General features: G+C 47.4%; 3 protein-coding genes across 6 annotated transcripts; 2 read left to right on the plus strand and 1 right to left on the minus strand.

Moving 5' to 3' along the window:
* Nucleotides 1-1,576: 1,576 nt before the first annotated feature.
* LOC136542775 (kinesin-like protein KIN-14F) lies at nucleotides 1,577-7,594 on the plus strand. Of its 2 annotated transcripts, none has more exons than XR_010780773.1 (19): nucleotides 1,577-1,840; nucleotides 1,949-2,115; nucleotides 2,213-2,359; nucleotides 2,507-2,731; nucleotides 2,827-2,898; nucleotides 3,031-3,099; nucleotides 3,228-3,323; nucleotides 3,481-3,591; nucleotides 3,672-3,753; nucleotides 3,850-3,945; nucleotides 4,250-4,423; nucleotides 4,503-4,609; nucleotides 4,719-4,897; nucleotides 4,997-5,158; nucleotides 5,251-5,504; nucleotides 5,600-5,763; nucleotides 5,963-6,038; nucleotides 6,173-6,331; nucleotides 6,407-6,544. XR_010780773.1 is itself a non-coding variant. In XM_066535373.1 (19 exons), the coding sequence occupies exons 1-19, from the start codon at nucleotides 1,720-1,722 to the stop codon at nucleotides 7,319-7,321; spliced, it is 3,048 nt and encodes a 1,015-aa protein (XP_066391470.1). In that variant the 5' UTR covers nucleotides 1,578-1,719; the 3' UTR covers nucleotides 7,322-7,594. The 2 variants fall into 2 exon arrangements, 1 of the variants encoding a protein (XP_066391470.1); XM_066535373.1 differs by adding an exon at nucleotides 7,186-7,594 and having other exon boundaries at nucleotides 1,578-1,840; nucleotides 5,850-6,038; nucleotides 6,173-6,669.
* Nucleotides 7,595-10,425: 2,831 nt separating this feature from the next.
* LOC136496086 (probable protein phosphatase 2C 33) lies at nucleotides 10,426-15,600 on the plus strand. Of its 2 annotated transcripts, XM_066491806.1 has the most exons (7): nucleotides 10,440-12,456; nucleotides 12,578-12,749; nucleotides 12,861-13,078; nucleotides 13,195-13,302; nucleotides 13,393-13,518; nucleotides 13,618-13,853; nucleotides 14,961-15,597. In XM_066491806.1, the coding sequence occupies exons 1-7, from the start codon at nucleotides 12,247-12,249 to the stop codon at nucleotides 15,181-15,183; spliced, it is 1,293 nt and encodes a 430-aa protein (XP_066347903.1). In that variant the 5' UTR covers nucleotides 10,440-12,246; the 3' UTR covers nucleotides 15,184-15,597. The 2 variants fall into 2 exon arrangements, with proteins under 2 accessions (XP_066347908.1, XP_066347903.1); XM_066491811.1 differs by having other exon boundaries at nucleotides 10,426-12,456; nucleotides 12,578-13,078; nucleotides 14,961-15,600.
* Nucleotides 15,601-16,003: 403 nt separating this feature from the next.
* Nucleotides 16,004-19,333, minus strand: LOC136496099 (calmodulin-binding protein 60 B-like). Of its 2 annotated transcripts, none has more exons than XM_066491820.1 (7): nucleotides 18,881-19,333; nucleotides 18,704-18,779; nucleotides 18,557-18,609; nucleotides 17,604-18,091; nucleotides 17,330-17,490; nucleotides 17,022-17,219; nucleotides 16,004-16,933 (listed from the first exon to the last, which is right to left on the minus strand). In XM_066491820.1, the coding sequence occupies exons 1-7, from the start codon at nucleotides 18,982-18,984 to the stop codon at nucleotides 16,493-16,495; spliced, it is 1,521 nt and encodes a 506-aa protein (XP_066347917.1). In that variant the 5' UTR covers nucleotides 18,985-19,333; the 3' UTR covers nucleotides 16,004-16,492. The 2 variants fall into 2 exon arrangements, with proteins under 2 accessions (XP_066347917.1, XP_066347914.1); XM_066491817.1 differs by having other exon boundaries at nucleotides 18,704-18,782.
* Between the last annotated feature and the right edge of the window lie 1,063 nt (nucleotides 19,334-20,396).

Below are 20,396 nucleotides of genomic sequence, written 5' to 3' on the forward strand. Positions count from 1 at the left end.
TAATAATGTACATTTATATATTGATGAAACTATAGATGATAATATATTTTTTTTCTGAAAATTTAAAATTATAAAAACTTAACTTATGGGAAAAACAAGGTGAATTAGAACGAACTGAGTGAATCTTGCTCTGCAGAACATGTTTACTCGAATCTCCATCCTTTGAAAAGCCTAACCTTCACCAGCTTTTGATGAAACCATACCCAAATGGCCAAAAGTAAAAGTGCTCCGGCCATGGAACACCTAGGAGCCAACCATTTTCTACTAGACACAGAGAGCCAAAAACAAAGTGGCTTCTCATCCCTTCTTAAGCATTTAGTGTAAAAAAAATTACTCACATTGCACCGATGAGCTATTTTACCCAACAAATTTCAAAAGAGCTTCACCTCCTCTGGAGAAGATGCTACATCAAAGAAGCTAGAGCCAGATTTCTAGCATAACCTGGATCTAGAGCCAAACCAAATTAGCACTTAATGATAGATTTCTTTTCACAAGAAGGGGTGGACATTTGGTTACACCAAACCAATCAGTTTGGTACCTTGGTTATTTTCAAAATCTGTTTACCTAAAAATGATAACTGATCAATCACTAAAATTTATGAAGGCTAAGGATTCGATTTTGGTTAATTGTTTAGTCTTGGGTTATGACGGAACTAACCTAAGTTATCATGAATACATAAAAAAATCAACACAAGTCACAATTGGATCAAGCACAAGTTAACACACATCACACAGATCAAGCACACATCAACATGTTGAAGCACGGAAGCTATGCGGGCCTCCTGCCTTCAAGATGTTGGCCTCCCCACCCTCCTCTATTGTTGCAGATAGTCGTGTGGGACTCAAGCACCGAAGGCCGCCCACACATGCCAAGCTATCAAGGTGTGGTTAAAATGAATTGGAGAGCGATTTGTATAGTTAGGTTTTAGTTATTTTGGACTAGGCTGAAAGTTATATTATTGTGCCTCATTTGTAAACTTCGGTTTTGTATTAATTGGATTTAGTCCAGTTAGGTACACCAGAAAACCGAATTAGGGTTAAAAAGAAACTACTCTTGGTTACTTAGGTTTTGGCCTTAGGTATTTTGGTTCCGTCTTCGTCGCCGAAAGGCGTATGGCTTATAAAACTAAAAAAAACTACTGTTTAACAATACTATTGTTTTCAAAGTCATAAAGTTTGTTGCATCCAGATATTTCATGGCACTCTGAAACCAAAATATTTCACAGAACCATACCATTTATTAAACATCCAAAAAATATCTTGCATTCAAACCTGACCTAAACTATTCGCGGGCAAATTTACTCGCCTGGTCATCAGCAGCTGTGAATACTGAATACTGGCGTGATTACAGTAGCTAATCAGCCCCCGAACCTGGGGTCAGAGGCAGAGCTCCGTAGTCATGATCACAGTGCACTTTTTATTACTCACACAAAACAGCCGAGTGCAAAAAACAAAGAAAGGAAAGGAGGGAAAGGGGAGCAATATTTCCACTTCACTAACCACAATTTTTAAACTCGGAGCAGCCGAAAGAAAAGCACCCACCTCCCCTCCCCCTCCATTATAACCACCCCCGTCCCACAAAGCCACCACGCCGAGGCAGAACCCAGCAGCTCCCATTAATGGACTGCGCAACAGCTTAAACTCCGCCGCCCATTTCAAACCGAACCGAACCGGCCGCAGCAGCGCAGCGCAGCGGGCACGAGCCTCGGGGGTGGAGGGAATGGCGGAGGCGGCGGCGATCCTCTCGCTCTCGGCGGCCGCCGTGGTGGAAGACGTGCTGCGGCAGCACGGGTGTCGCCTCAGCGACCGCGACCTCGCGTCCCGCAGGGCCGAGGAAGCCGGTGCGGTTCGCACGCCCCACCTCGCTTGTGTTCGTTTCGGTTTTTGCCGAGCTCGCCCGTGCGGGGTTTTCTGAATTTTGTTTGCCTCGGGTCAATTGGTGGGTGCAGCGGCGAGGAGGAACGAGGCGGCGGGGTGGCTGCGCCGCACGGTGGGGGCGGTTGCCGCGCGCGATCTTCCGGAGGAGCCGTCCGAGGAGGAGTTCCGCCTCGGCCTCCGCAACGGCCAGATCCTCTGCGGCGCGCTTAACCGGGTCCACCCGGGCGCCGTCCCGAAGGCAAGCGCTCCTTGTGTTCGTTATTTGTCCCGTTCGTTCCCGCCGCCGTCTCCACTGTGTCGTGACGGTGCCCGTTGTGCCACACTCGTGCGTGCAGGTGGTCGTGAACACGGCGGCGGACTCCGTGCTGCAGGCCGACGGCGCGGCGCTGTCGGCGTTCCAGTACTTCGAGAACGTGCGCAACTTCCTGGTGGCGGCGCAGGAGATCGGCCTGCCGTGCTTCGAGGCCTCCGATTTGGAGCAGGTTCGTGTCGAAACAAGTGGGATGGGGCACCACCACTTGGCTTTGCTTGCAGCTGCAGCAACTTGTCACCACACCCTTGCTTTCTACACACACTCTCTCGTGTAGCCTGTGTGACCTTGATGTGTCTTTTTGCTTTTCTGGGCGCAGGGAGGGAAGAGCGCCAGGGTGGTGAACTGCGTCCTCGCACTGAAGTCGTACGGTGATTGGAAGCAATGCGGTGGCACCGGGCCGTGGAAGTACGGGGGGAATCTTAAGTCCTTCGGGAGGAAGAACTCTGAGCCGTTCCGGAGGAGCCAATCGATCAATGAAGGTGAAGTGCCCTATGAGGAAGCTGGGTTCAATGGCGACGCTCATTTTGATTCCAGCGACATGGTTAGCTCCACGCTCTAACTTCCTAGTTGCATTGATTTCTCTTTCTATTTGCAATCTGGTTGATTTGTTGATCCCTTTATATGTGTTCCAATCAGTCAACATCACGCCCCCTTAAAATGTTGGTCAGTGCAGTTTTGTCCGACAAAAGGCCAGATGAAGTTCCACAGGTATACTAATTTGCTTCACTATTTTTTGTAAGCTACTTACCAGTTCAACAGACTTATCTAATCACTTCTATTGTTTTTCCTTCTATGGGATTACCAGTTCCATGATGTTCTTACTCTGTTGTTTGTATGCAGCTCTTGGAGTCCATGCTGAGCAAACTTGTCGAAGAATTTGAAAATCGTCTAAACAGCCAAAATGAATTGGTATGTTTGGTATCTTTTGTCCATTTCTTATCTGTTGTTTTTTTATTCCATATGCATACTGACATATGACAGTATGCTGAGATTGCAATTGGTGATATAATAATCAAAGTTTCAAAACATTGGAACAGGTCAAAGCGGCTCTAAAAAATGGTATTGATAACACGAAATCCTTTTCGAAATCAAAGGTTCTGGCTGAGACCACTCCTAATACTAGTGGGAGAAAGGCAAATTTCAGATCACTTTTATTTAGTATGCTCGAATTGCGTTTCTTCTTTTACGCATGAAGTGACTCCTGTTGCTGTCACAAATAAAGTTAGGATAAATACACTGCTATTTTTTGCTTACATCCAAAACATTTATTTGATATTTTTCTATATATAGATGGATACAACAGATATTTACTGTAACCATAAACAAACAAAAAAAGAAGCATCAAGAGAAGTGGCACTGAAGCAACATTCAATTCTACAACAACAGTCAAAGAATGTTGAGGTAACTTCTCTGTTTTTCACTTTGTTCCTTAACATCTCAATAATGGTTACTTAAACGTTTATGAGTCTTGTCGTCTCTAGGAACTTAAGAGTGATCTGATAACTACAAGGGCTGGTATGGAGTATATGCAAATGAAGTACTCTGAGGACCTCAACCTTCTTGGTAATATTTAATGTGCTTCAGAAGTTTTGGTGATTTATGAACTACTTTAATACAGATAATAGTAATAAAAGTACACATTTGCAAATTTTGTTTCAGGAAGGCACCTGTTTAGCTTGGCTCATGCTGCTTCTGGTTATCACAAAGTTCTTGAAGAAAATAGAAAGCTATACAACCAGGTGCAGGATCTTAAAGGTGCGTTTGTTACATTGAACATTTATGCATGGAGTGCAAGCGGTAGAGTCTTACCGCCTGTGACCGGAAGGTCCCGGGTTCGAGTCGCGGTCTCCTCGCATTGCACAGGCGAGGGTAAGGCTTGCCACTAACACCCCTCCCCAGACCCCGCACAGAGCGGGAGCTCTCTGCACTGGGTACGCCCTTTTATTCTAACCTGTATAGGCAAAGGTTTGGTGTTTTTTTTAAAGAAGAAGAAGAAGAAGAAGAAGAAGAAGAAGAAGAAAATGCAGTCTTAAATTTTTTATGTTTCTTATCTATATAGGAAGTATCAGGGTATATTGTAGGGTACGTCCCTTTTTGCCTGGACAAGCAAGTCCGTCCACTGTGGGTTCCATCGACGAGGGCAACATAACCATTGTCACTCCTTCCAAGTCTGGAAAGGAAGGCCGGAAAACTTTTAGCTTCAATAAGGTTTTTGGCCCATCAGCGACACAAGGTATTGTACCCTGTCACTACTAGCTCTTCCTTTTCAATTATGTATTGGAAGGAGATTCATATAGTTGTACGGTGTGCAGATGAGGTGTTCTTAGATACTCAACCTCTCATTCGCTCGGTTCTTGATGGATACAATGTCTGTATCTTCGCATATGGCCAAACCGGATCAGGGAAGACATACACGATGGTGAGTAATGCACATAAAATATTTGCCTAGTAAGCGTGTCAGAAATTATGAGTACCACTGATTTTCTCTGTTTATATCAACTTTTATTTCTAATAATGGTTTTATGTAGAGTGGGCCCAAGAACATGACTGAGCAAACCCAAGGTGTCAACTATCGGGCACTTGGTGATCTATTTAAGCTTGCTGAACAAAGAAAAGGAACCTTCATTTATGATATTGCTGTGCAAATGATTGAGATTTACAATGAACAAGTTAGGGATCTCCTTGTCAGTGACGGTCTCAACAAAAAATATCCTTGAAGCAATTATGTTTTCTGTCTAATTGTCTCAGTTTCGTTATGTTATATCATGCTGCCGCAGGAAATTAATTTTCCTTAACGAATACGTACATTAGAGATTCGGAATAACTCTCAAAATGGGCTAAATGTGCCGGATGCAAGTCTTGTTCGTGTGGCATCAACAATGGATGTCATGGAATTGATGAATGTTGGGCAAAAGAATCGTGCTGTCGGTGCCACTGCACTAAATGACAGGAGTAGTCGTTCCCACAGGTAACTTTGCAACATTTATGCGTAATCGAATCACGTAAGTTATTTCAACATATAACAGTATAAAGTAACACATTTTTCTTGTAATCCTGCAGTTGTTTAACTGTTCATGTTCAGGGAAGGGATCTGACATCAGGGACCATCCTTCGCGGGTGCATGCATTTAGTTGATCTTGCTGGCAGTGAACGGGTTGATAAATCAGAGGTCACCGGAGAAAGGTTAAAAGAAGCACAGCATATAAACAAATCATTGTCAGCCTTAGGGGATGTAATTGCTTCGCTTGCCCAAAAGAATTCACATGTACCTTACAGGAATAGTAAATTAACACAACTTCTCCAAGATTCACTTGGTAAGATAACTCTCTTACAATTTCATTGTACACTAATGCTGGTGCTGAGTATAGCTGTAACTCCTTTTTAATTGGTCCACATTGATTATCAACAGGAGGTCAGGCCAAAACCTTGATGTTTGTTCATATAAGCCCAGAAAGTGATGCTGTAGGAGAAACCATCAGCACCTTGAAGTTTGCCGAGCGTGTGTCAACTGTTGAACTTGGTGCTGCTCGACTAAATAGAGAATCTGGAGAAGTTAGAGAGCTTAAAGAGCAGGTTTATTTCTGCTGTTATGTTATGCTATCATATTTCTTACTTCCCTTTCTCTATTCAAGATATTTATGTTCTCTGTTCATGCTTAGATTGCTCGACTTAAATCAGCATTAGCTGCAAAAGATTTAGGATCGGAGCAAATCATGAGTCGTGACTCTGAGGCATTTAACATAAAGACGCCTTCGCCTGTTTTTTCAAATAGGCGACAAGGTAGCTGTGATCTACTGTCTAGCCAAACTAACTTCAGACAACCAATGGAGGATGTTGGAAACATAGAGGTAACAATGATATAAAGTTCTGCATTGTGTCTTACATGTAACCCTTACATTATCTAAAAAAAATGTAACCTCCACAATCCAAATTGTTTCAACATTTTTGTATGATCATGAACCATGAGTTGTTTCCTTTTCAGGCTAGAGCCAATCCTACACTGAGGCAAAAGAAACCAAGCTTTGATCTCCAGGATTTATTAACAGCAAATGATTCTCCTTCATGGCCAGATAGCAATTTGAGGGTAAATTTTCAGATGGGAGATGAAAGAGAAGCAATTGGTGGGGACTGGATAGATAAGGTTGTAGTGAACAACAATAATTCAGTCTGTGATTGGGAGGGTGACAATGCAGCTTTACCTGACTTCTTTTACCAGAGATATCATTCAGGTATGAGGGAGAAGCAGTACCAGAGGAATAACACAAGACAAAAGGATGACCATGAGTATGAACAACAAAGGCCTCGATTCTACTCTACAAATACTGATGATTCTGATGATATTGACATGGCAACAAGTGATTCCTCAGAATCAGATGCTCTATGGCAGCTCAATGTCCAAAGCATGAATGACTCAATTAGTGACAGCGGTTCAAAGGTTAAGAAACCACAAATAAAGCTTAGAGATGGTTCAGATGTCAGGTAACTGTCTTTGACATTAAAACATCTATGTAGCAGCAAATAAATTTGTGAATTACATTTTTCTTTTGGCACCAGGGATAACGAATACAGTGCACTCTGAATTATGATTTCCAAATTTTGCATGGGCAGCACATTAGCACAATATCTTAAGTTTGGATATTGGAATATACAGCTTCGCTTTTGCTTAATTTGAATTGCGTTATAAAAGAATTTGAATTAAAAGCAGTGAAACATTCCATTCATACATGTGGTTCACAGCAATTCCAACTACTAACAATGTTATTTGCGGAGGTTAACTAATCACATGTTTACTGTATGGCTGAAACTCTATTAGTATGGAAACATACACTACTATGTGCGTTTTATTTGCCTAAAAGACTTCTGTTCTTATACGATCCCTTAATTTTGAGATGTTTCAGAGAAGTGAAACATCAAGTAACAGGCTAAGCTAGACTGTTGCAAAATATTAACCGCTTCTTTGACTTGAAGATTAATTATTTGTTCTGTGTACATCAGGACACCAATTCATTCTCAAATACCATCAGCGTCAAGAAAAGTTGCAAACGGTTCGAACAGATCTGTTAGGCAGCCTTTAAGCAGAAGCGATAGCAGAAGGCTTTCATCAAATGGAAGACAAGCAGGTGCAAAGTAGGGACTTACAATGATCGCGTGCAGTTTTTGCCTTTTTTTTTCTTGGTGTTTGTCACGAGAGATTGTGAGGTTGTTCTCGAGTACAGCAATGAGTGACAATAAACCCAATTGATTGTGTCAGTGTGGTGAGTTGTGATCTCAACAACTGGTGTGTGAGGCCATTAACCTTTTTTTTCTTATTGGCCTATCAGGTTATGTTGAGTTCTTGCTAATTCTTTGTATCTTGTTCATAATATAAATATATAATGAAAAGAAAGGAAATGATTGATCAAAAGCTGGTGCCTAATAATTTCTATACTCGAAGGCTTTAATTTTATCTTTTGATCAAGGCTCTTTTGTAATGTGCCTCAATTCTTGCTACATCCTATGGAGTGGCTTTTGCTTTTGCTGCAATTCTTTTCAATCAACATGCGATTCCCATGGTCCACCCTACCATGAACGAATGAAGTTATGATAACAGCATTTGGTGACATAGGTTTGTTTTCAGCTACTGACAACAGCCAACAACCTCATTTGCATTCATTTTTTTTGCGTTACTGACCGTAATGCAGAGTGACCTGAAATATGGCATTGCCGTAGACTTCTGGTGCCTGCTAATTTTCTGTTCACCTGCTGGGGGATACTCACCTCCGGACTCTGGCGGTTGTTTTCGAGCTTCACTGTAAACTTGCACGTAGTCTCATGCATTTATGAGTGGAAATTTGTCAGGAACTATATTTGCTGCTGAACTTGCATAATTTCGGACAGTGTCATAGTGATGAATACGTAACTCGGTAACTGGGCTTGCATATAACGTCTGCTTGGAAAACAGAAGCTAAACACGCGCACACCGGACGTTCTTGGAAATAAATCACAGAGAGAAGCCAAAACGTTGAGACGAATGCTCTCAAATCTAGCCGGGCCAACTAAACATGAGCAGATGAACTGTTGGCCCATTAAGAAGTAGTATTACTAACCAATAACCATGGCCTGGTCGTTAACATGGATGGGCCGGATTGTCCTAGCTACTCGTGGATGGTACTGGGTTTTTTTTAAAAGAAGTATTTTCCTTTTGCCAAAATAGTTGTCTGAATCAAAATTTAGCGAAAATATAGCTCTCTCGCCAAATGAAACAAAAATATCCAAATGTCACTTGTTTAATTTTTGATTATTAAAATCGCTACTTGAAATGACGAAATAGATGGTCCAATCTTTGACTTCTCGTCCCCTCCATGTGGTGATTTTAGATTTCTCTGCATATGTTTTGGATAGTTATTATATGCTCATCGGCAAGACAATTTAAAAATAGAGTAAAGTCCACAAGTAGTCACAAGTAGCCCTTAAACTTATTCGGTTGTATCCTGAACTCGCGAATCGTCTATTTATGTCCTCAAACTTGTTTGGATATGTCATCCCGGTTCCTAAACTCGCAAATCGTTTCATCTAGACCCTCAAACGTGCTCTCGTGTATCATCCCGGTCCCTAAACTTCCAGTCTCACCATAGGCTTCATAAGTAACGCGAGCATCCATGGCTTGTACGGCTTCTTGAGCGCTCATCTTCTACAATCTTCTATTCTCTTCATGAGAAGGTCCATCTTGGCTGCAAGCTTGTCAGCTTCTTTAATAGTATGCATACCTTGCTTACGGGGTTGGAGTCGCTCATCACTCCACCATTGGTTGAGACCATCTTCTCTATCAACGCTTTGGCTTCATTCTCATTTAGTGAGAAGAACGCTCCTCTAGTAGCAACGTCAAATGATCACGAGCCATATGGGTTAGCCCATGATAGAAGTTCTAGATCAAGAGCCAGTCTTCCATCCCATGGTGTGGACATGCTAAGATATGCCTCGGGAATTAACTCATCTACAAGTTGTTGAAAACTAGAGATTTTATTGCAAAGAGTATTAGTCTTACCCATTGGAAAGAACTTGATAAGAAACGTGTTGGAACACTTTTTCCAAGTGTTCATAGCTTCACGATGGAGTACCACCATTGCTTCGCTTTTCCTAGCGAAGAGAATGTGAACAGTCAGAGAGACGGATGACCTCTTGGGTAACTCCTTTAATTGTGAAGGTTCCACATATATTGGTAGTAGTCATGTTCACTATTTATTTAAAACAAACAAAATCTAAATAGTTCTAAATAGGGTACTCTTGAATATATAACATTTTTAGAAGAAAATTAGTACAAGTTTTATATTTTTTAAATTTAAAATAAATTAACTGAGTTTTAGGAGGTCATACCGGATTTTATTTTTTTTAAAGAAAAGAAGACTAAATTTGTCTAGCTTCAACAGTTAAAGACTCAAAGGGCGTATGTTATCCTGTTTTATAATTTAAGATGGAAATAATCGAACTACCATGCAAGTTGGAGGATGAATAACCTAATACCTTTTTAAAAATATTTTTTCTTTCCTACACAAAAATGGTTTTACATTGCTAGATATTGTGAATACTTTGCCTATACTTTTACGATTCTATTTTGTTGCATTGCATGTGGACATGCTGACTTGCTGCCTTGCTGGAATGGCACATGAGTCTCTAGTAACCTGACACCAATACATGTATAGATACCGACACGGTGACCACGAGACGACAGCAACAAAATCCAGTGTAGACACGGTTTCTTAATCCCGAGAGCTGTAAACTATTCTCGCAAAAAAAAAAAAAAAGCTGTAAACCACCATTGACCACCAGTTATCAAGCAGCACACGCAGCCCTGCGGCGGTGCTGCTGGTGCCTGCTGGGGCTGACCAGTGACCACACTGGCCGGAGATTTTGCATGAACCACCCTGTTTTACGCTAAAATCTCGATAAGATCCTGCACCTTCTAACTCTGTGATCAGCTGATTAAAATCCTCGGAAGATTTAACTTTTTACCATTATAGCGATTGACACTTTTTCAGATGGCACCTTAACAGATGCCAATACATTTTCGCCAGCAAAGAGAGAAAAGTCATACAAAAATACTATATTTGCTCGCGTGGCACGCTAGCTTCTCATGCCAGCGCGGATCCGAGTTAACAGGGCGTGTGAAATGTCCCTCCTACCTCCGTCCCCTCCTTTCCACCTTCTCCCGCCCACCCACACGGCGTGCATTTAGTCGAACACCCTCAGGTGAGCGCCGCGCGCTCCCACTTGCAGTAGGCCCTGCTCTGCTTCAAGCAGGGGTCGTCGTGCCCTGCTCTCCCTCACCCTGTGTCGCGTTGCCGTGATTCATCAATCAAGCTACCTGCCATGCTCCGGTGAACCATCGTGACCGTGGACCAAAGAAGCAGAAGAGATGCAGCTGGCCACACCAAAAATAGCAAGCAACAGAGCAAGGGAGCAGAAGGTGTTGCCGTAAATCAACCTGCTGTCGGTGGATGCGGCCCGGCCGCCCACGGCCGCCAGCCCGCGTACGGCGCACGCGTCGGCGGCCGCGGACACGCGCCGCTGCCGCCGCGCCACCATGGCGACGCCCGTCCGCGCACAGCTCCATGTCCAGCTCCGTCACCCTCCTGATGCCGACCACGGGCGAGGGCGAGGACGGCGGCGCGTCGAGCTCCAGCTCGATGGCCTCGTGCGCGGCGTCGGCTTCCCCGACCAACGCGCGGTTCCGACCCAGCTGACACACGTGCAGCCGCTCCAGCATCGCCGCGCCGATCGCCTCCGTTACGGAATCCAGCAATCGGCATCTGCGTGCGCGCGGTGCGGGAGCTCCTCGGCGTTCACCAGCTTCGTCGTCCACGGCTTCATCGTTAGCGTCCAGCTCGCCGCAGACCTCGACGGCCTCGTCGCGGCAGCTGCTGTCCGAGGCCGTCGACGGCAACCACGCAGCCGCTGGTTCCTGTTCGAGACGCACACGTCGAGCACCGCGGCCGGCGGCGCGTCCAGGGCATGGACCTGCTCAGGTACGCTGCTCGTACAAAGGTGTGCTAGGTCAGTGGGTGCTTCAGCTCCGACATCCTCAAGGCCACGGAAGTCGCTGTGACTAACGGCGTGGACGTCCTCTCCCTCTCCCTCGGCGGCGGCAGGACGGAGTATTACCGCGACAGCATCTCGGTGGGTGCTCACGTCATGCTCTGCAAGTGGGCTAGCTTTGCATGTCCGGCAGTCTCATCCTTGAGAAGGTGTCCGGCAAGATCGTGCTCTACGACCACTACGGCTCCAACGTCAGGGTCCTGCTTCTACAGCTCGGAGACGCCGGACATGTACAGGAGCGTGCACGCAGCGAGGCACGGGTAGGGAATGCCCGCCGTGCTCACCGTGTGTCCGCGTCCTTGCCTTCGAGCGATGCCATCTCGTGGAGCTTGAGGGACGCGCGCTTCGCGCGGGTCCAGGCCCTCTAACGCAGCCCGCTCGACGGTCTGCGCGTGCACGCGGTGGTCCAGCACGTCGTGGTGGTTGGAGTCGCCGAGGCACGAGGCACGCTAGGCGCGCAGCGAGACGTGGAACGCCTCGTCCTTGACGAACCACTTCAGAGGCCCTGCGGCCAGAGGGATGAGCGCGGATTTGTCGAGCAGGCTGCGTTGGGACTGGATGAAGGGCGGGGTAGGAGTGACATTTCACGCGCGTTGCTGACTCAGATTCACGCCGTGAGGGGCTAGCGTGCCGGAGTAAAAGTGGTGTTTTCTCTTTGCGCTGACGAAAATATACTGGGATAGTTAAAAGTGGTATCCGTAGGCTCCAATCGTGGTAACAAGTTAAATCTCCCAAGATCCTCGTTCCCTTTTGCCGTCTCTCTGTTCACGGCCCTCGCCAAATTCCCCAAATCCAAGCGCGTCGCCGACGGCATTGCGTCACCATTGCCTCCAAATCCGAGTGCGATTCGCGTGATCCCAGATCCCGCTCGTCGTTTTCCCCGCCGTGACCTCTGACCTGAGCATTTTCCGCGCGGAAAATGGCGCCGTTTCGGCCGGTTCTTGGTAGGGCGCTTCTTCTGTAGGACCGCTGCGAGAGGCTGCGATGGCGCTCGCCGCCAGCGAGGGGAATCTTTCCCCGGCGCTGCCCCTGGCCACTCTGATCGGCCGCGAGCTCCGCGGCGACGGCACCGAGCGCCCGCACGTGCGCTACGGCCACTCCGGCTTCGCCAAGCGCGGGGAGGACTACTTCCTCGTCAAGCCCGACTGCCTCCGCGTCCCCGGAGACCCTTCCTCCTCTTTCTCCGTCTTCGCTGTACGGCCCGCCTTTTTCCCCCTTAAAGATGTTTTTTTTTGTCTCGTTTGGGTTCGGTGAGGAATTCCGCTCGGTGATGTGATGCCTGTTCTTTTTGGTTTGACGGATCTGGGGTTCGCAGGTATTCGACGGCCACAATGGCGTGTCGGCGGCGGTGTTCAGCAAGGAGAAATTGCTGGAGCACGTGATGAGCGCCGTGCCGCAGGGCATCAGCCGCGAGGACTGGCTACAGGCGCTGCCGCGCGCGCTCGTCGCAGGATTCGTCAAGACAGACATTGACTTCCAGCGCAAGGGTGAGATGACACCAACTCACGGACACCGAGTGATCCTTGGCATCCTTGCAATGCCGTTGGAAATCTGGGCGAACCTGGCTGAAAAGATGCTAACTCTGGGAACTGGTGCAGGTGAGACGTCAGGAACAACGGCGACACTTGTTGTCGTTGATGGGTTCATGGTCACTGTGGCGTCGGTGGGAGACTCTAGGTGCATTCTGGATACACAGGGAGGCGAGGTCTCATTGCTGACTGTGGATCACCGGCTAGAGGAGAATGCAGAGGAGCGTGAGCGTGTCACGGCGAGCGGAGGGGAGGTCAGCCGACTTAACCTCTGTGGTGGACAGGAGGTAATGCTCACTGCTCGGTCATTTTGATGCAGAAGAATTCTAGGATACAATATCTGCTCTATGCTTTGGAAGCATTTCTGGATGTGATTTTATTTATTAATTTACCCCTTTTTTAGGTCGGTCCTCTCCGATGCTGGCCGGGTGGATTGTGCCTTTCAAGGTCCATTGGGGATACTGATGTCGGCGAGTTCATCGTACCGATTCCACATGTCAAGCAAGTGAAGGTGAAATCATGAGTTTTGATCAAAAGAAAAGAATTTAGCTCTTTTTAGCATATCCTTTGTTAACATGTGGTTTGCCTTTGATAATTGTAGCTCCCAAATACTGGTGGAAGACTAATAATTGCATCAGATGGGATATGGGATGCTCTGTCCTCCGAGATTGCTGCTCAGGCGTGCCGGGGATTGCCTGCAGAACTGGCTGCGAAACTTGTTGTTAAGGTGATTATAAATGCGGCTGGGCTATTGCATCATCCTGTACTTTGCATGATATGCTTGATTATCTCAATCGTCTAATTAGTATCCATCTTGCTTGTCCAGCAAGCTCTGAAGACAAGTGGGTTGAAAGATGACACAACATGTGTGGTTGTCGACATCATCCCATCTGATCATTGTTCAACACCACCAGCATTATCTCCAAAGAAAAATCAGAACAAGTTGAGGTCTCTTATTTTTGGTAGAAGGTCTCATAGTTCTGTTGGAAAGCTCAGCAAATCTGCTTCTTTGGGCTCTGTGGAAGAAATATTTGAGGAGGGGTCTGCAATGTTGGAAGAAAGGCATGTTCTTATTTTCTCTTGCAGTTCATGTGTTCCTCAACTCCCTTTGTAGTAGTATGCACATTCTTGGTCATGAAGCTTTTTAGCGTATGCGAATTCTTCTTTGTTCATTGATACATTTTTGATACTCTGTTTGCCGTGCATAGTAACAATGCAGAAATGCTTCACAAATTATATGTTGCATGTTTTGGTCTCATGCCTTGTGTTCGGTGCTTTTGAGATAAAAAGAATTGTTAGTGGAGGGATGGCTCACATCTGGATTTAGGAATCAGTGCAGTAGAAACTACTAAGTAACCTAGTTTGCCCATTCTCTCTTGGTTAGGTATAGCTGGATGTTCCAGTTTTAGTAATTTTCGAATTCCATTCTATGTTCTCACTTCTCACACTGGCACAACCTGTTCTTTCATGGCATTGCCATGTTCATGCTCCTTTGTTCTATTTCTAGGCTTTGGTAGGAATCAACTTTCGAAACATTGTTGGTGACATGTTGCATCGCTTGAATATATAGGCTGCCTTTCTTGTTTAGGATTAAAAATGTAGAGCAGGAAAAAAAAGAGTGAAGTGATGACTCATAGATTGTTAATCACATTCTGGATGCGGTTAACGAGGATTTTACTTGTAAATTCACATCTGGATAAAGCATGTGTGACATTTGCTTCTTCCAGTTCCAAAACAAACTTCTGCGATGTAAAAAGAATATTAGTTTTGCTAATATACACTTAGCTTCTTGTAATATGTGGTCTTAGAGATCAGGTTATATGCGGCAAGAGTCCGTTTGCTTAAATTCACTAGAATGCTTGATTGGATGGCATCATTCCTACTAAATTGGTCGTCTTGTTTTATCAGTAGAAGGTTGAGGTTCCTGGGAGCAGTTTGCGCTAGAATTGAAGAACTTTTTTTACTACTAGGAGCATTTCATTTAGGTTAATAAACGCATATATATATATATATATATATATATAACCATCACAAGACTGTCTTATGATTCACTTCACCTATTTGGCTGTTGGAGATCCCAGTTGATGTTCTGTTTTTTTTAATAGGAAGGACACCCTGTTGTTACTTTTCTGTCTGCCCATTTGAGACTGTTCAGATATGCCTTCGCAGGTTGGGTAGAAATTTCCCACCAAAAGCAAATCTGCCCCCATTTCGCTGTGCAATCTGCCAAGTGGACCAAGAACCATTCGAAGGTTTAATGACGGACAATGTAGGTGGCTGCTGCTCAGCCCCATCAACACCATGGGGTGGTCCATACCTTTGCTCAGACTGTAGGAAAAAGAAGGATGCGATGGAAGGTAAAAGATCGAATCGCTCGACAACGTGCAGGTGAAAGTACTGATAGGAATCGCTGGGTCCTGTCCATTGCAAAGTAGTCTCCAATTTCGGTTTTCTGCTCCTTGTAAAAAGAGAAGAATAAACCGTTTGTTGTTTGATGGAAGTATTGTTCGGTGAAACTAACCGCACTCCAGCCTGATCTGAAAAAAATCAGGGTACTAACAAGACTTATTTCTATTGACAGCGCCTATCAAACTTTCATTTGCTCTGAGAAGATAGCTGACAGAACTTGTAAGCTGTAGTTTAAATTGTGAACCCGTAGCATGTAAAGGGTAGTGAGTAGCTTAACAATGTTTTATAGAACGATGGTGCGGCTCCTCATTGCTGCGTTGGAATGTATTTTGTATGGAGCTGAAGACCCATATGTTTGATTCTATCCTAATCCTAATCGATTCTATGGACAGTATTTGGTATTTTTTTGACTGGGCTGGATTTCCTTGTATTTGTCGTCCTGTCCGCGATCATATTGTTGCAACTGGGGTATATACCTGTATGAACGAAGTACTGGTTTCCTGTTAAGTTGGTTGCCATGAATGCTGACAAGCTGGCCTCTTCTGAAATTTTCCTTCCTGCAACCGTCCTTCAGCTACCTTGGCCTGAATAACCGAACTGCTGAACTATTTGCTCGTTGCTGATGGCCAGTAATCCGGACAGGCCCCCTTTCCATGTTAGAGGAATAGATGATGTATGATCTACCCTATTGGGAGTTGGCCAGTTGGGACTTTGGGGGAATGGGAGCCATTCATTTCACTGTAGTTGACGCACACGAGCTTGTAACACGGTTGCAGAAACCGAAGAGAAGTAATGCCTAAGCGCTACGTACAATATCTTGCGATGAACACGTAAAAGAAAAGGAAAACAACAAAGCACCCGTTTTATGCTTTTACAGACATGGGAAGAGACTCTGGTGAACGGTCGAACGCCCCATAACTGTGCTATTCTCACTACTCATCACTCATGTTTACATCCCAAAATGACAAAAGATGACATCTGATCCTACCACCAGTTGCACTACTAGTTATTACTATCTTTGCATCAGCTTTGCCTTTCCTCCTGGCACCCTCACACAAACAGGCAAACAGCAACGGCCTGTGACTGTTAGAAGACAGACAATCAGTCAGAGTGCACCGACCCGACCCATGCATGCTGCGCTGCAGCTGCAGAACTCGGCGTCCAATCGAAACGCCGGCACCGGTTGCCCTGGTCCTCTCGTTCTGCGCGACGCAACGGGCCGGGGCCACATGGAAGACGGCGTGTCCGGCGAGACGACGCGTCCTGATGAAACGCTGGGCCGTTGGCCTCTCTCACAACCTGGCGACGGTGCTGGAGAGCAGCAGCCCGCACGGTTGCGACCCGCTGAACTGCACGTCGAACGGGTCCCTCGCGTCGAACCCGCCCGCCCCAAACGAAGGGAACCACGGCTCGGCGGCATTGAGCTGGTGCGCCGCGCTGGCCGACTGCAGCACGTCCTCCAGGGCCTCGCTCAGCGGCTGCTGCTGCTGGTGCTGGAGGAGCTGCGGGCTCAGCAGCAGGCTATCGTGCGAGCTCGCCAGCGCGCCTGCTGCAGAAGGCTGGACGACACCGTGTGGGAGGCCGAGCATCTGCGCCGCGGGCACAGGCAACGGCGCCGGCGGGGCCTGGACCGCGGCCGGTGGCTGCTCCGCGGCGCTCTGCGACTGCACCTTGAACTCGGCTATGCGGTCCGGGAACTTGTACGCGTCCTGCTGCAGCTTCACCACCAGCGCCTGCAAACAAAGCACAGGTCCGATCAGGAGCCGTTCGTGACGCGATCGTCGTGCTCGTGCCTGCTTTCTGCTCTGTTCAGCCGTTTACCTTCTGCGTCGGAGTGAGAGCGCTCAAGGTGAAGCAGTGGCTCCCGACGATCACGCCTACGACTTCGTAGATGCAGTTGAACAGGAGCACGATCCCGTGCCCGCTGCAGTAGGAGTAGAGCTTGTCGTCCAGCACGCACTCCCGGGCGTGCTCCACCGTCGATTCCCACATCTTGTTCGACATGCCGCTGCCAAGCAACTGAAATTGGAAACACGCACGGTGCAGCAGTAGAATGTTCAGAATATCTGAAACAGAATCAATACTGCTGAGTGTGTACATATACATGTCATATAGGGATAGTTTCTTACGCTGCGCAGTCCGTACTGATCCATCACCAAGTTCCTGAGGAAGTCTTGAACAGTGTGGATTCCGAAGTCAGCCAGCTTCTTGTGGAATACGCCGTCTTTCCCGATCTTTTCCAGACGCCACACGTCGTCGGCTAATGCAGGTGGATGGTGCTTCTTGTACACTGAGTTTAGCACGAAAGTTTTTATCAGTTTCTAGTTCAAAAATACAAGCATGCATGGATGTTTCATGAACACAAAAACATGGCAAGTAAAACAAAAGTGTAGAGCAATTTACCTTCTCCACGGTGATCCTTCACTAGGAACGGATTGCTCACAGCTTCCTGCACCCGTTCTTTGATGGAACTAGCCCTGGACATCCTCGCGCCAAGCCTGAACTTGCGGCTCCTTATCCAGCTGGAGTTATCCGTGAAGGAGATGTCGCGGATGGAGGCGGTGCCCTTCTCGAGCACGATGATCACCTCGCCGGACAAGAGCGGCCTCTTGCCTTCCCTCTCGAACACGACGCTCTCGCTGAACTCCTTCTCGGTGTGCTCCAGCCGCTCGTCGGCGTTGAAGTCGCCGTCGAGGACGAGGAGCTCGACCTTCATCGAGGACAAGGGCCCGGAGGTGACCGTCTGGTTGGTGGCGGCGTCGGTCAGGACTAGCCGGAGCGTCTGCTTGCTCTCCGCCTCCACCCTGTTGCCTGTGAAAAGCGTCTGCGGCAGGTTTCCCTGGAACTGCAGCTTGTACCGTTTGCTGGTTGTCTTTAGTTGGAGTGGGAGCCTGAACATTGCAGAACAGAAGTTCAGTCATGACTTATGAAAACGAAAAAGAAGGTGCATTGGCAGTGGGGTAAAGTAGAATTAAAAGTAAAAGTTAAAAAGTTAAAGTCTAACACTGCACTGACAGCGCAATTACTGAAACAAATAAAAGCAATTATTCGAGGAATCATAGCAGCATAATGAGTAACACATTAGAGAAGGACGTCTCCTACAACAACTAAAACTGTAAACTCCAGTACTCGAGTCAAAAAATGCACTCGCGCGAGTTGAAAATAAACAGATGTATACTGCTCTAGCCATTGAAAATAAACAGACGTATGGCAATATGGAGCATGTAAGCCTTCCATAGCTCTGAGAAACTAGCTGCTACTAGCATGGCATGTAGCCATGTAGTCCACGAGGACTAGGCAGTCTGAACGTCAAATACTAATGCAGCAGCTTAGCATTTAAGTGTGCAGAGGCTAACCTGTTTGCGGAATCGATGTGTCGGATAAGAACATTATGCACCTCTTCCTGCACCTGATTTCCGAACGCGAATGAACAACAGAATTCTGCCAGATGACACTGCAGGAAGCTCAATGGCGTGCGAATAGCTACGAGGAGAAGTACTTACGACTCTGCGCAGAAATGGCTCCAGCTTGGGCAGATGCCTCTGCATGTACTGCGCGCCAATGGCCTCCTGCATCGAGCTACTGCAAATGGGCAGGGCAGAGGTGAACACAAGCGTCAGAAGCCAAGAACTAGAGCGCCCACGCGGCAAATGCAGCAGCAGCTTGGAAAGCTCACTCACTTGACGAACGTCCGGCGGCGCTTGGCGTCCGGGCAGCCGGCGAGCTCGTCTTCGTCGCCGTCCACCACCTCCTCCTCCACATCCAGGGCCCTCTTCAGGTCCATGGGTGGCCACGTGCAAGCCAACGCGGGGCGCTCACTCACTCGAGACCACTTGGCTGTTGGCTCACTCGAATTCACCTGAGACGACGGCTTGCACCGTTAGCTTAAAACCGCTGGCAGTGGCAGTGACCACGGCGGCTATAAATAGCGCGGGGCGCAGGAAAGCAGAGGAAGCAGCGTGGAAGCTTCTTCCAGGGGTGGGGGCGTCGGTCTCGTCACGGACACGCTCCCGGCCGGCAAAAGACCGTAAAGCGGCGCCACCCGCCCGCGCGCGCGCCTCAGCGCACCGGAATGACAGAATCCCTAGAAATGCCAAGATTCGGAGGCGGGCTCGCCCACCCACCGGGGACTGCGGAGGGAAGGGATAGCTTTCGGCTTTTCCGTCCTCCTCCTCGGCTCCCCCTCTCTTTCAGTGCCGACGTACGCCTGCAGAAAGGGCGCGGGATTTTGTCAGGCCGGAAAGCGGCAAGCGGGGGCGGAGGCACGGAGCTATCATCAGCTAGCTAGCTGTGTCCGAATGGGCATGGCCATGGCCGTGCCGTGCCCGTGCGGGAGGGAGTCAGGGGGTGTGGGGAGTGGGGTTGGGGATGGATTGGGCAGCCGCGGGGCGCATCGGGAGGCGGGCCGCCGTGGTGCGTGGCTGGATTGGAGAAGCTTCCACGAAGCAGAGGACCGGTGGTCGTGGCCATGGACGGGCTGGGGGGGCTAGCTGTGGATGGATGGATGCCCTCGACGGGTAGGCTTTTGGAGGCTGAAAGATGGGTACAAAGGAGAGCTTTTCGCCGGGAGAGGTGCTCGGAGCGGGGGACGAAAGGAAGCGCAAAGCGGAGCGGAACAAAGCGGGCAAAACAAGAGGATTCTCCCATTGCATTGCATTGAGTTCATGATGAGTTCTCGTGCCTCGTCTTTATATTAGAGGGGTGACGAAAAATGAAATGATAGTGCTTTTCCATTTCCTTTTCATCTTTCTCTGATGGGATGATCAATTCAGCTGTGAATGAACTGTGATTGCACATTTACCGACGCCCAACTATCCATGTTCGCGCGATTGTCTGTGATGCTGTTTTGTCGTGAGAGAAAAATATTGTATCATGACTGATAAATATGGCTGATACGATCAAGCGAGTACCAGAGGAAAGCTGAATGATCATCTTAACAATTCTTCAAATGATCAGACTCATCAGAGTAGTCCATTTCTCCTGACGAAGCTTGTAGTAGCGAATTTGCAAATCCAGACAAGCCTGCAAACACGGCAGATAACCCAATTTCCATTGCCCCCTAATTCCCGAAAAGGGATCCTAGAAAGTGCAAGATCAGGGCATCAGGCATCTGCCGCCCGGCTGCCCGCCGAGGGGCCCAGGCAGAGCACTGCAGCAGACAGCGTTAGCAGACGCGCTGCTCTGCCGCTGTTCTCT

Source organism: Miscanthus floridulus, chromosome 1 (genome assembly GCF_019320115.1).
Source record: "Miscanthus floridulus cultivar M001 chromosome 1, ASM1932011v1, whole genome shotgun sequence".
Taxonomy (NCBI): Eukaryota; Viridiplantae; Streptophyta; class Magnoliopsida; order Poales; family Poaceae; genus Miscanthus; species Miscanthus floridulus.